This window comes from Anabrus simplex, chromosome 3 (genome assembly GCF_040414725.1).
Source record: "Anabrus simplex isolate iqAnaSimp1 chromosome 3, ASM4041472v1, whole genome shotgun sequence".
Classification (NCBI taxonomy): Eukaryota; Metazoa; Arthropoda; class Insecta; order Orthoptera; family Tettigoniidae; genus Anabrus; species Anabrus simplex.
Window position 1 is genome coordinate 519,393,646 of NC_090267.1, and position 15,917 is coordinate 519,409,562.

Below are 15,917 nucleotides of genomic sequence, written 5' to 3' on the forward strand. Positions count from 1 at the left end.
GTGCACGAACATTAAGTCGTATTTGATCACTTAAATAACATAATCGAGGAGGTCATCGAGCCGAAAGCGTGAGGTAAATCCCGTTTTTATTAAATAAAATGGCAACATTGGAAGAGATTAGGGAGTTTATGGGACAATTTCAGGACCACATGAAGTTGCAAATAGACAAAATAACGAGTGTATGTGACGAAGGTAGGAAGGACGAAAAGGAACAGATCGATAAATGTCGCGAGGAAATGCGCATAGAAGGAAGTGAAACGCGAGCTGAGGTTAAGAAAATGAGCGATAGTATAGGAACTTTGCGTGTAGAGTTAAATTAAGTAAAGGATGAGGTTGACAATCTTAAGAAAGATGTACAAGTTTCACGCACGGCAATAATAAATGAGATGACGGAGCGTATTAATCACATAAAGTCGGAATTTACAGAGAACTTGGAGAGAGCTCAGAGTGAAAACACCGAACAGAGGGAGAAAATAAAGGCTGATTTACACGCCGAACTGATAAAACGGGACGAGGTCATACAAAAAGATAGACTAGAAATCTGAGAAATCATCATGGAAGAGGTAAAGGTAGGAAAGACCGAAGTACGGAGCGAAATAGACATTCTTCATAACGAGTTAATAGATAAGATAGACTCTGGAAACGGAGAAATAAGTAAGAACGGTCGCGAGTTGGCAGAGGAGGTATCGAATTGGGTAGACTGGTACCAGAAAATGGAAAAACGAGTCGAGGTCCAGGGACACAGGTTCAAGAAGTAAAGAGTGATTTAAGACGCAAGCCTGAACCTGCAACGGGAAATCAGTCAATTAAGACTAGGGGACAAAAGGTCGATTATTTACTCTAAGCCACAAACACATCAGACCTGTTTCCTAGCACCCGAGCCTATAAATGACATATGCAAGACAGGAATAATTACTGACGAGACGTTACCCGTCCATAGCAGTATACACAGTAATGGAGAAGGTATAAACCCAGGACGGAGCGCGCAAATGTCGACGCCAATAGTAAATATTATCCGGACAAGCTATGATAGGCCACGGACGTTCACAGGAAACGACTCACGGACGCCAAAATCTTTCATACATGAAGTTGAAGATTACATGCTTGAAAATCGAATTCCCATAGAACGGAGACTCAAAACGGTGGAGAAATTGCCAGACGGAGGAGCGAGCCAATGGTTTAACGCCTTTCGTTATAGTTTCGAAAATTATGAGGAGTTTAAAACAGCTTTTTTGAAGCGGTATTGGGGCACAGCGACGCAACAGTCTCTTCGCTTAGAACTGTACGCACGCAAGTACTCATCAAACACGCCAAGCCGATATGCGGACTTTTTCGTGGCTCACTTACAGAGATTAAAGGAGTCAGACAACGCACCGCCAGAGGAGGAGCTCATAAGTGCTATAGAAAAGCAGTTACCGATGGAAGTCCAGCGGATAATGGTGGCCGCAAATATCCAATCGTTAGTCGAGGCAGAAAATATTCTAAGGCAATTGGACCAGACTACGAGCCATTTGCCGCAGAGAGTAGTGAGACACCCAGAACACCAAGTAAACACGATCGAGGCGATGAAACAGGATAAGAAGCCTGAGGCGCGCGAACAAGGTACTAATACGTATCGGGAGGAAAGGAGAAACTGGAGGCCCCGATATCAGCCTATATACCAGAGCCGAACGATATAAGAAAGACCGCAGAGAAGATGGGAAGGACACCGGGGTCAAGCACACGGAAAATCTCAAGACCGTGGGAGAAATGAAAGAAGGCAAACGGATAGATAATATCCATATCAAACCCGGAGGTACCCGACAAGTAGAATGCAGCACCGAGAGAGATGAGAAGAATATGAGCCGCAGAAATACCGTGAAAACATGGAGGAAAGATACCATGAGTTGGAGAGATATCTCGACGAATTGGAAAGAAAACAACGGGAAAATGGGAAGTGGAGAGGCGCGATTTGCGGGTCGAATAATGACGGAAACGAAGAAGGGGCCGAGAGTCTAGAAAGACAGAGAGACAGACGACAAACTCGAGAAAGGGAGCTAAATCCGAATGCGAGTGTATTCGAACCTCAGCCACTAAAAATCACTAGAGAGACGGGTCAACATAGGTTGTGAACGGCAGATGCCAGGGGGAGAAGACAGCTGGATTGTTGCGCAGATAGAGTCGTGGATAGTGACGCCAGAGGACTTAGTAAATGATTGTACAAATGAAAGAAAGATAATAAGTCGGGCATTACCTGTAATTTGTGCCCAAATGAACGGAAATGATGTGTACTGTTTAATTGATACTGGCGCGTCTATCAGCGTGGTATCGCAGGGATTAATAAGCAAATCTAAAACGCAATGTAAAGTTCCAATCATCCCTACCTCCAGCGTTAAAGTCAAAGGAAAAATGCCTGGTAAGGTTGTGACATGTAATGAGCAGGCATTCCTGGAAATATACGTAGGCGATGCTACTTTCAGTCATACATTTATAATTATGCCTGGCATCAGTTATGAGTGCACAATGGGAGCAGATTTTATGCGAGAGTTTAACGTGATAATAGATATGCATACAAACCAAATAAAATTGAGAAAGACAGTGCAGAAGTAGCATTGTCCATGAATGGGGCGCGAGGACGAACGAGACAGCCCGAGATGACGTGTTTATAACGTGTGTCTGAGAGCCAGACAGACGGGGAGGACCGGCCGGAATGTAAGGCGGAAAGAATAGTTGCACTGAGTGAAAGTGAAGGATTTATTGCTAGTCTAGACAGGAAACCGGAGACTCCATTCTTAACAGTAGTGGACGAAAAGGTAATGACCGCCAAATGTTATCTTAACGGAAAGGAAAAGTTACGCTCTATTATATTGAACAATCAGACGGTATTTGATTCCAAACAAGGGAAGAGCAAGAATTTTAAATACACATTAAACATAAATGACTGGAGACCGTACCAAAGACGTCCGTATCCCGTCGCGGAAAGTATTTCTCAGAAGTGAAAGAAGTCATTAGGCAGATGGAAGGAAATGACCTAATTGTAAAGCAATCATCCTCTTATTTAAATCTCCTTGTTTGTGTAAGAAAGGCGGATGGATCAATGAGGTTGTGTTTGGATGCGAGATCTGTCAATGCCAGAATACGACAGGGTAGCACACATTAGGGAAATACTACGTACGTTCAGGGGAATGACATATTTCACAGCACGAGATTTTACAGCGTCATACCACCACATTGAATTGGAGGAAAAATCACTGTTTTTAACGGGATTTTTATTCGACCAGCAATGTTATACGTTCCGAAGAATGCCGTTCGGTGTGCAGACAGCTGGGGATGCGCTTATTCGAGCACTGGACCGAAACTTACATCCTGAAGTGAACGAGTTTACAGTGAAATATGTCGACGATCTTCTCATTGTTTCGGGCAGTTTGGAAGAACATCTAGAGCACGTAGAGGCACTTCTGAGTAACTAAGATGAAGCAAATTTTAAGGTCACTATCAGGAAGTCACAGTTCTTTCAAAGGTACTATTTCTCGGTCATCTGGTATACGCAGAAGGCATAAGACCGAACCCCGTCAAGATAGACGCAATTCAGAAGTTTCCAAAGCCAATAAGGGTCAACAACGTAAGACAGTTTCTAGGTGTAACGCGGTTCTTTTCCAATCATTGTCCGCAGTACACGGAAACTGTGGCGCCATTGCAGGAATTACTGAGGAAGAATAACAGATGGGCGTGAACTGGTCACCCCCGAGATACTGAGCAAAAGTCAGAGCAAAACCAGATTTTGGTGGCATATGGGGACAGTGTAAACCCTCTTTCGGTTCCCACTCAACTTGGTGTTGGGGTGACTACGATTTCGTAAGCTTTAAAATTTATCTCTTGCTTTTGTACATTAAGATTTTGTCTCCATCTAGTCACCTCCGAACTGTGGGCTTAGCCTCTGTAACTTCGGGCCATAGGCCCACACAGGGAGTTAAGAATTATCAAGTGAACTTCAAAATAGTGCAACTGTTCGCCTTCTAATATTTTTGTTTACGCCGACGTATTAAATATTTTCTTTTTTAACTCAGGTCAGGTAGAATGGACACTTATTGCCTCTGTTAATTTTCAACTATTCTTTTTTAAATGTAACTTAGACTGTCGAGTGAATGAGACTGGTTGTATTTTACCTAATGCAAAAGTTACACTGTACCTTGGACAGGCTTGAATTTTGAGCTCCTCGTTTAAGTGCTGAGGTTGACAAATTCTTCTAGCACGGATGGCCAGCATCTTAATCACTCCGTATTTTTGTCTTTGGTGGTGGTTGGACGTCTTCTAAAGATAGCGGTCTGTGTGGGTGGGCTTGAGGTGCACTGTGTGTTCGAGTTTGAATCGGCAGTCTTCATCACTAGAGCAACGAGGAAAGGGAGTTCTGCCTCCAAAGTGAACTGAATATTGGTGTTAATACTATTCAGACGCTGTAGAAACAGCTGTAGTTGTTCCTTTCCGTGGCTCCAGATCACAAACGTGTCATCTACAAAGCGTAGCCACACCTTAGGTTTCAGTAGTGCGGTCTCGAGTGCTGTTTGTTCGAAGTTTTCCATAATGAAACTTGCGATCACCGGACTCAGAGGAGTGCCCATGGCGATACCGTCAATTTGTTCGTAGAAATTGCCATTATAGAGGAAATAGCTTGTGGTGAGGCAATGGTTGAATAAGTTGGTGATGTCCTCGGGAAAAATCTGAGCGATGTGGTCCAGAGCCTCATTCACAGGTACCTTAGTGAAGATTGAAACCACGTCAAAGCTGACAAGCAGGTCTTTGGATTCTAACTGGATGTTCTTTAGCTTTAGCTCATGATCCTCCTCGAGAACAGATCTGGGAAGAGAAATTCTCGAGTGAATCTTGGTTCAGTCGGTAGCTTAAAATGTACTTCATTCCTAGGTCCTGAACTTCTGAGATCAGATATTTCAAAGAGGAGATTGTCACAAGGATAGCATTCTGGAACACTTGCTTAACTTTTTCCCCTTGCAGGTCATACTGTTAATAAGGCCTCACATTTTATCTAAAATAGCATCTTCTTGTTTTAACTGAAAATCATACGCATTTTTGCTAGGGACTTTAGAAATTGCAGGACTGTGGGAATTCATGAGATCGTACCAATTATTAACATACATTATCATTATAGACTGTTATGCCTTTCAGCGTTCAGTCTGCAAGCCTCTGAGAATTTACTAAACGTCGCCACAATCCTCGATTTGTAACTAGTGTTGTGGCCTCATTTAGTTCTATACCTCTTATCTTTAAATCTTTAGAAACAGAGTCTAACCATCGCTCGTCTTGGCCTCCCTCTACTTCTCTTACCCTTCATAGCAGAGTCCATTATTATCCTAGGTAACATATCCTCCTCCATTCGCCTCACATGACCCCACCACCGAAGCCGGTTTATGCGTACAGCTTCATCCATCGAGTTCATTCCTAAATTAGCCTTTATCTCCTCATTCCGAGTACCCTCCTACCATTGTTCCCACCTGTTTGTACCAGCAATCATTCTTGCTACTTTCATGTCTGTTACTTCTAACTTATGAATCAGATATCCTGAGTCCACCCAGCTTTCGCTCCCGTAAAGCAAAGTTGGTCTGAAAACAGACCGATGTAAAGATAGTTTCGTCTGGGAGCTCACTTCCTTCTTACAGAATACTGCTGATCGCAACTGGAAGCTAACTGCATTAGCTTTACTACACCTTGATTCAATCTCACTTACTGTATTACCATCCTGGGAAAACACACAACCTAAATACTTGAAATTATCGACCTGTTCTAGCTTTGTATCACCAATCTGACATTCAATTCTGTTGAATTTCTTACCTACTGACATCAATTTAGTCTTCGAGAGTCTAATTTTCATACCATACTCATTGCACCTATTTTCAAGTTCCAAGATATTAGACTGCAGGCTTTCGGCACAGTCTGTCATCACGGCCAAGTCATCAGCATAGGCCAAACTGCTTACTATATTTCCACCTAAGTGAACCCCTCCCTGACATTTTATACCTGTCAGCAGATGATCCATGTTAACTACGAACAGCAAAGGTAACCCCTGTAAGTACCCTGAACCAAGAACTCATTCTACCATCAATTCTCACTGAAGCCTAATTGTCAACATAAATGCCTTTGATTGATTTTAATAATCTACCTTTAATTCCATAGTCCCCCAGTATAGCGAACATCTTTTCCCTCGGTACCCTGTCATATGCTTTCTCTAGATCTATGAAACATAAACACAACTGCCTATTCCTCTCGTAGCATTATTCAATTACCTGGCGCATACTGAAAATCTGATCCTGACAGCCTCTCTGTGGTCTGAAACCACACTGGTTTTCATCCAACTTCCTCTCAACGACTGATCGCACCATCCCTTCCAAGATGCCAGTGAATACTTTGCCTGGTATACTAATCAGTGAGATACCTCGATATTTGTTGCAATCCTTCCTGTCCCCTTGCTTATATATATGTACAATTACTGCTTTTGTCCAATCTGAAGGTACCTTACCAACACTCCACGCTAATTGTACTACTCTATGAAGCCATTTCATCCCTGCCTTCCCACTGTAGTTCACCATTTCAGGTCTAATTTCATCTATACCTGCTGCCTTATGACAATGGAGTTTTGTTTTACCATTTTTTCCACTTCCTCAAGCATAATTTGACCAACATCATTTTCCTCCTCCCCATGAGCTTGGCTGTTTGCAACACCGCCAGAATGATTTCCTTTTACATTGAGAAGATGTTTGACGTAGCCTTTCCAGGTTATTACTAAAATCTTCCCATGACTTCTTTTTGGATTCAACAACTATTTCTTTCGCTGTCTGCTTCAGCCCTTGTTTGGAGCCATTTCTGATAAGCCTTCTTTTTACGTTTACAGGCTGCTCTCACTTCATTATTCCACCAAGATGTTCGCTTTTTCCCATCTTTACACACAGTTGTTCCTAGACATTCCCTTGCTGTTTCTACTACAGCATCCCTGTATGCCACCCATTCACTTTATATGTCCTGAACCTGCTTACTGTCTACTGTTCGAAACTTCTCACTAATCATATCCATGTACTTCTGTCTAATTTCCTCGTCCTGGAGATTTTCTACCCTTATTCGTTTGCAGACAGATTTCTCTTTCTCTACCCTAGGCCTAGAGATACTTAGTTTACTACAGATCAAATAGTGGTCTGTATCATCGAAAAATACGCGAAAAACTCGTACATTCCTAACAGATTTCCCGAATTCAAAGTATGTTAAGATATAGTCTATTATGAATCTGGTACCCCTAGCCTTGCGTGTGTAGCGGTGAATACCTTATGCTTGAAGAATGTATTCGTAACAGCTAAACCCATACTAGCACAGACGTTCAGCAAACGCTTCCCATTCCCATTAGCTTCCATATCTTCCCCACATTTACCAATCACCCTTTCGTATCCTTCAGTTCTATTCCCAACTCTCGCATTGAAATTGCCCATTAGCACTATTCTATCCTTGGTGTTGACTCTGACCACGATGCCACTCAATGCTTCATAAAACTTGTCAACTTCATCCTCATCTGCACCCTCACATGGTGAATACACGGACACAATTCTTGTCCTAATTCCTCCAACTGACAAATCTACCCACATCATTCACTCATTTACGTGCCTAACAGAAACTATGTTGCATGCAGTGGTATTCCTGATAAAGAGCCCTACCCCAGACTCTGCCCTTCCCTTTCTAACACCCACCGGGCGAGTTGGCCGTGCGCGTAGAGGCGCGCGGCTGTGAGCTTGCATCCGGGAGATAGTAGGCTCGAATCCCACTATCGGCAGCCCTGAAAATGGTTTTCCGTGGTTTCCCATTTTCACACCAGGCAAATGCTGGGGCTGTACCTTAAGGCCACGGCCGCTTCCTTCCAACTCCAAGGCCTTTCCTATCCCATCGTCGCCATAAGACCTATCTGTGTCGGTGCGACGTAAAGCCCCTAGCAAAAAAAATTTCTAACACCCGTCAAATACACTTTATTATCTCCTGTCTCTTCCTCATTATCTCCCCTTACCCGAATATCACTTACTCCTAGCACATCCAGATGCATCCTCTTTGCGGGCTCAGTCAGTTCTACCTTCTTTCTTCCATAAGCCCCATTAATATTGATAGATCCCCATCGAATTCCATTTCGTTCGCCAAGTTGTTTCCAAGGAGACCCTCGCCTGTCAAATGGGAGTGGGACTCCATTACTCCCATAGGTCCGAGGCTTGCTTAAAATGTTCTGAGCTCGGTAAATCCATGAAGTAGGATGCTACCCTACTTGCACATAGTCCAAGTGAGGATCTCTCCTCTAACGGGTTATGGACCACTGGTGAATTGTATAGTCCTAGCCGCCTGACGCCGAGATGCCCAGTCCCATTCCATAGCAACTGGTATCCCGACTCTCAGGACCACTTACTAGGCCACTCAGCCGTTGCCCATGATTCACGAACTAGGACGTGACTGCAGTAACCCACAAATATTAACAGTTTTAATGAATTCACTCGTGCTTTCAGCAAAGAGTTGCATCATCTCCTAATTTGAAATGACGTAACGCTGTAGTTACACTGTGTGACATTAATTCTGTAGCTTTTCTTACGTTCATCCTTTCTGTGCCCCTACAGTTTAGATGATTGACATCGATTTTGTGGCATGCTTTAATTTCATGGCTGTCATTCTTCACCATAGCTTCCACAGGTTCCTTCCAGACAACTTGTAACGGTTCAAATCACGTTACAAGGTGATATGTGTATTTATTATTATTATTATTATTATTATTATTATTATTATTATTATTATTATTATTATTATTATTATTATGTCTGTATTATTATTGTGACTATTATTGTATTATTATTATTATTATTATTATTATTATTATTATTATTATTATTATTATTATTATTGTTCAATTCATTTCTGCAATGATTATCGCTTGCGTGATTGTAGTTAAATTGTGTATATATATGTGTATGAATATCAGCATTTAACCATGCAAAGTAAGACTTGCTGCATAATATTATACATGGATATGCTTTGTAATAAGTTTTGGCATTGCAACGCACATGTTGCAATACTGCTAGCGAAACTGCCGAGTCATCGCTTTGTCATTGTGTACATTTTGCGGTGAGCTCATTTTTTGGAGAAACCTAGAGTGCCCCAGGCTATTTCACCATTGTATGTACCATTTGGAGCCGGGTGGGAGTAGATCATAGTTATTTCTGGAGATTGCGTAGGTGTGTCAGCTGAGGCCATATAAGCTGGACCAGTGTCTTATAGCAGGAGTCAAAGGGATGGAGATGCTTCAATCGGTCAGTTAGTGAGTGAAATGGATGGTGAACAGTTAGTGAGTCAATTGGAAAGAGAGCTCAGTCGGTCAGTTAGTTGAAGATATGGAAGGAGAGACTTGCCATGAAATCATAGGGAAGGAGAGACCTGCCATGAAGTCATTTGAACGGAGAGACTTTCCAAGATGTCATATGGATGGAGACACTTGCCAAGAAGTGTTGTACTGAGATGATAGTAGTCAGATCGTCAGTGAAACAAATTAGGATACTTCGCCAAATTAGGCTTGATACACCTACAGCAAAAAACAAACTCAAAGGAATACGTCGTAATTACACTCCAAGTGTTGAAGGTGCAGTCAAGTGAACCAGTGAGGGATAAATATCTTGTATAACTTTTAAATGACCGGTCAAGAGGAATTCAAATTAATGCCTAGTTTCTTTCAGTTGTAATGGCACATTTTTATATTCTCATCTGTTTTATCGCAGCAGTTCTTACTATTTCTTCTATAAAATTTAAAGAATATATTTTGTTCTGTCAAATTCATTTTTCGTTTTATTGCAATGGTAGAATTATATAACCTCAAATTTAATGGGGAAACCAAACAACAATCTCCTTTTCCTAGAACCTATATGGTATGTTGTCAAAAGTAAGCTTATTACCCCACACCCTAGAGCTATTCAAGATTCTGATTCTATTGTTGTTGCACTAAGTTGTAGCTGGCACCCATCAAATACTGCAGGTAAGGACTAAGTGTGAGTGCAAGGTCCAACGATTGAGTATTTTATTTGATGAATATTAATTTTCATGTTTTTCAATTTAACTGCAGTTTTATATTTTTATAGTAAGTATTAGCAGGAACATCTCGGTATTTACCATCAGAAAATTCGAAGCCGGTGTCGAGAAACCAATTCATAATTAGTTTCAACAGGTGAACGGTATCCGCAAAGAAGTACACTTTTTCTGACGTCCGTGGGTCCAAAAACCATGTTTTTGTTTCATTGATTCCATATGAATTCCACAAGTCTTGGTTTACTGGGTCCACGTCACAGACACATGACATTACTTTGTACCCTATTACCGAAATACGAGAAACCAAACTGTCCAGTGTGTCTTGAGGGCTAAAATTACTTGCTTCCAATTCTTGAACAGTCCTCTCAACATCCAAGCCTGCAATTGTGAACTGGGGCCAATAATTTCATCCTTCCACTTCCGTTTCGCTTGCGATTTGTTGAAGCTCATTTTACCAGCGTTGAAATTCCAGGAAGAGGGCAATGTAGTTTTTGCCTCACATAAATGTAAGTTTTCTTCCCTAGATATCCTAAAGTGAAAGCAGTCGATATGCCTTCATCCGTCCAATTAACGCGTTTTTGCGGGGTTTTGAGTATCTTTATTTGATTTTCAGTAAATTTCCTTTCAAACCGTTCGCAAGTTCGTCTACATTTAATTAACTCCTTACTTATAGATATGCGGCTTTGATGTACATTTGCTTTCCGCTGTCTCTTTTTTCAGTTTAAGGACATCGTTAGTTTTTCTTTCGTCATCTAACTGTTTTTTCAACGTTCCAGATCCTTCAATCCGCGCCATGTTATTATCACAGAGCTGGGTAGATAGAGTCGCTGGAGGAGGTGGTGAACTTGCAATAGTCGTGTTATGTTCTGAATCTTTTAACAATTATCAGAATCAACCCCCTCGTACCGTTAATTCATCTCGTTTTGGGTCTGAGGTTTATGACGTATTCACCATTCATTTCATCCTCATTGAGTACCACCAAGCCTATACAGACTACATGCACTATTATTATTATTATTATTATTACACAATTCTTTCGAATTTCACAGCATTTCAGCTGTCGTAACCATCGTTCCCCGAATTATTAGCTTCCTCGGGAGATCAGCAGTGGTGTCCGACCCATGATCACGGGTTCGATTCTAACCAATAAAAGAGAACATTAAACGTGAAAGATTGTATTTCAGTTTAGCAGACCTCCTATAACACCAGCCCTGCAGTGTCTACCTACAAGGATGTAGGTGAACGGAAGTGAAATGCCAGCACTCTGTTATCTGAATGATTAAGTCAGAAGTATATACGGTGAAATGAGGAACACGTGGTGGTTTATAGCAGTGGCGAGTTGACGAAGCGAAGCCCAGCACACCTATCCACCCGGTCCCCGCACCAATCAGACTTTCAGCAGCATGCCGCGCTGCAAGGTCAGCTTCCGATGTCTTGCTCTCAAACATTTGTGTGCGACGTTGTTTCTCGTTGCTCTCAAGTTGTGTAAGTGGACAATGTGTCCGATGCTTACATTATAATGTGCTTTAGACTTCCATCATTTTCATTTGAAGTCTGGGTTTCACGGATTGTCTTCGTACGCCATTGCAGGCAATATACAGAATAGGGAATCTTCCGCAATGATCTTTATGCACACAATGGTGCTGTTTGAAACTATCATATCACCTATAGTCAAATATGGTATACGAACGATATGGATAACACCGAAAAGAGTAAAAGCGTGTTTCCTGAAAGTAACACTCAGAGTAAAAAAAACAGTTCCCTCAAGTCTAATCTATTTTATACTGAGAACCTGCCCACCAAGTGGTCCATGTTCCGAACTCCTAAAATGATGAAGTGCAAAAGGATTCATGTAGACATGGAATTTTATAGCTCGAGTGCAATGTTAGAAAAAAGTGGACTGAGGAAAATCAGGTTCAAAGACATCTCGTTCCTAGATTATACATGGTTTTATCGCTTCAAGATATGTGTATGTGAATTGTATGGCCAAACTATGGCAGATGGTATCATGTCACTGACAGTCCAAGGAGGTTAGAAGCACTGAATGACTATAGTAAATAATAATTCTGTTTAATTGTAGGCCCTTTCGGGGTAAACTTACTAAATGTGTCTATATGTATCCCCATTTATGCTAGATAATACCGTCGTGCACTATTGTACGCGAGTGAAGAACTTAGATGTTCTGAAAATACATGCCAAAAATGCAGAATCCGCTTTTCCTCTCCAACGCTACTATAGTATATTTTCAAAACATGTTAAAATACAGCTGGTACAATACGTAACCTTACTTGTTTTCTGCAACACTGTGTTTACGGACATATCTCAGACTTCAAACTCATATCAGATTTATATTTGGCATGCTGTATGATTGTCACATTGCAAAATTATAGGGAAATGTGAGGGCGTTGCAGTCTCCACAACTTGTGCGTGGAGTTCTAAATTTAAACCTCAATTACCTTTCCGCGTACGTCCCGCTGTGGATATGTGTGGTAGAAAAACGTACACGGTATCCCCTGCCTGTCGTTAGAGACGACTAAAAGGACTTCCAGGGTCTCTTAAGTTGGGAGTATGTGTTGTCGACCACGAGGCAACTAGATAGGTGTGGAATTGCTTCCATTTACTTGTGCCAGCCTCCTCGCATTCTATCCAAGCTCTTATTGTGATCCGGGTCCGACTGTATTGAGCTTTTATGCCCTTCGTGCCTCTTTCCTGTGTTCTGGCGACATCTTGTTTCCTCTAAGAGTGAGACTTCTTCTATGAGTGTTCTCTGTTTTGTATCTTTGCAGATCCACCCGCTCCAGCAGTGGTGGTCAGCAGTGGCGACAGAAGTCTGACCGTTCAGTGGAACATCACTGGCTGTGTACCGGCCGATGTAACAGGGTATACAGTTTCTGTGATTCCCCAAGGACCCAAAGGAGGTGGCTGTGAACAGATTGATGGAATTGTCACAAAGAATGTCACTGCTGGAGAAGAAACTGAAGTCATCTTCTCTGATCTGCAACCTTATTACGACTATCAAGTGGATGTCACCGTGAACACGAAAAGTGGGGAAGAGGCGACTGGCACTGGTTACGCAACAACGGCTGAAGGCGGTGAGTGCTTCTGAATCTTGTTGTAACTCTTTTTTTAGTTCCAGAAACTGAGTTTTGTAGCGATATGCACTTCTCCTCTTCTGACCATATTTCTCCAGGAACAGAGTATTTATTTATTTAACGTGTATGTAGTTTGACCGAATTCAGTGTCGTCTCGAGGTTCTCACAAGAGAACTGAAGGTGTTTATTGGGGAACATGCTGAGGGGAACGTCAGTATAGCTTCACGTCATAGAACGTCACGACGAGCAGGCACCAAGCTGTTTTTCACAAGTTCCGTATAGTGTCAACAGAGAGCAGTGGGATCGCTTACCCTGATGGAAGACACTTTGGAGGTCATCTAATTCCTCGTGGAACTCTATTCCAATACACTTATTGCTCCTGAGATGCCTATATGCAGGACATTTTCAAAGAATTATTTCTGTTCGCGAATTGCGCTAGGAGATAACGTCTTTGTACATGAACTTGTTCAGTAATATTTAGAAACGTTTTGAACAATGCGTGGCGCACATGTTGAACACATACTCATCATGCAGCTAAGTCTGCTGATTATCTTGCTAGAACCTTGTATATCAGGGTAGTTACGGGCTCCTCGTCACCTGCTGACATAACTATCGGGTATTAAGGACGGCACAACTACTCGAATTACACGGCTGAGATTTATTTAATTTAAAGGGGAGTCGTGTAATTGGATGGTTTGGCCGCCACTTCCTTCTTCGGCTCTCGGGAGAGGCCTCCACCTCCCGCGGGAAATTTGAATTTTGGCGGGAAATTTGAATTTTGGTGCGAGATTTGAATTTGTAAACAAAGCCACGTGCTTTTTGACACCTGTCATCGACAACAACGCATCGCTAACCTCACTGCTGCCATCTTAACGGGTCTAAACCTCAGTGGTACCAACTTAACCTCACAAGCGCGAGATTTGAATTGGTAAACAAATCCACGTGTTTTTTGACAGCCACGTGCTTTTTGACAGACAACAACGCATCGCTAACCTCAGTACTGCCACCTTGATGGGCCTAAACCTCAGTGCTACCAACTTAACCTCACTAGCGTGAGATTTGAATTTGTAAACAAATCCACGTGCTTTTTGACTGCTGTCATCCGCCATCTTTAAATTACAGAGCACCGTGCTGCCCTCTTTATCGCAGTAGCTGCAAATTCGCCACCTGTCATCCGCAGTGCTGCCATCTTAACGGGCCTAAACCTTAGTGCTACCAACTTAACCTCACTAGCGCGAGATTTGAATCGGTAAACAAATCCACGTGCTTTTTTGACAGCTGTCATCCGCCATCTTTAATCAAGAGAGCGCCGTGCTGCACTCTATGTGGTGGCGGCAAATTCGAAGTGATTTACAAACTCACGTGCTTTTGCCATCCGCCATCTTTAATCCAGAAAGGACCGTGCTGTCCTCTTTGTGGCGGTGGCAAATTCCACGTGCTCTTGTTTGGAAACAAACTCACGTGCTTTTTTGTTACAGCTGTCATCCGCTATCTTTAATCAAGAGAGCGCCGTGCTGCCATCTTTAGCTAGATAGGTTTGAAATGTGGTGGCGATAAATTCCACGTTCTCTTGTTTGGAAACAAAGCCACGTGCTTTTTGTTATCCGCCATCTATAATCTAGAGAGCACCTTGCTGCCTTCTTGCGTCAGCTGTCATCCGCCATCTTTAAACTACAGAGCACTATGCTGCTCTCTGTAGTAGCGGGTAATTTGGAAAGTTCTGTCAGCTATCATCCGCCATCTTTAATCTAGAGAGCACCGTGCTGCCCTCTTTGTGGTGGTGGCGAATTCCACGTGCTTTTTTGACAGCTGTCATCCGCCATCTTTAATCTACAGAGCGCCGCGCTGCACTCTGTGCTGGCGGACAATTTGAAAATCTGCCAAGAGAACATCGTGTTGGCATCTTTATTCTTTGACATGTGGTGGCGGCAAATTCCACATCCGCCATCTGAGAGCACCGTGCTGCGCTCTTGATCGTAGTAGCGGACAGTTTAAAAAGAAGCGATTAAGAATATATAATCGAACACTGTACTCGATGCAACATATGATCAGAACATCGATTTGTTCTAAGAGAAAACAAGAGTACAGTTTTGAACGGCTTGCGAATGATAGCGATTGTTGAACCTCCTTTTCCAGCTCTGTTAAGGCATAGCTTTATCGAACATACAACGCGATCTTACACATAAGACAGCACGCATATCGCGTACCTACAAGTTTAGACTTGAACACATACTACTGTTTATAGTTCGACGTTGTTGAACACTGCATCACATGACTAGAATCGAACACTCTTTAGAAAGAAAAAAATGATCTTCTCAACATACTTACTAAGCTGCTCTTCCTCCTCTATCAAGGTACATCTCTATCGAACGTGCATCGCAAAAGCAAGAGTATTGCAAGTTTAGACTTGAACACATACTAGAGTTCGATGTTGCTAATATTGCTCTTCTCAACATGAGATAGACGATAACATACTTACGAATCTGCTCATCACCTTCTTTCTTGACATACTTACTCTTCTTCCTTGAGTGATATACTATTGAACAAAACTCTATCTTGCTAATAAGGAGCGGGAGGAATGTAATACCTAACCTAAAATAAAAGAATATGTCAATTCTACATTATTTACATCTTGTATGTGCAAGTTTTATCTCGAATCATTTTACCGTAGTGGTGTTTGCGTACTTCTCCTATTCTCAACACAATTCTTGAATGTACAAGTTTAAACTTGCCGTAGTACGCTCTCAG

At 42.1% G+C, this 15,917-nt stretch overlaps 1 protein-coding gene across 1 annotated transcript in view; it reads left to right on the plus strand.

Moving 5' to 3' along the window:
- The window catches only part of LOC136866889 (receptor-type tyrosine-protein phosphatase H), an 819,913-nt gene that overhangs the window by 148,871 nt on the left and 655,125 nt on the right, over positions 1-15,917 (plus strand). Inside the window, exon 4 of the mRNA XM_068227107.1 lies at positions 12,864-13,169. Within this exon, the coding sequence (XP_068083208.1) occupies positions 12,864-13,169 (306 nt within the window). The remainder of the gene's footprint in view (positions 1-12,863; positions 13,170-15,917) is intronic.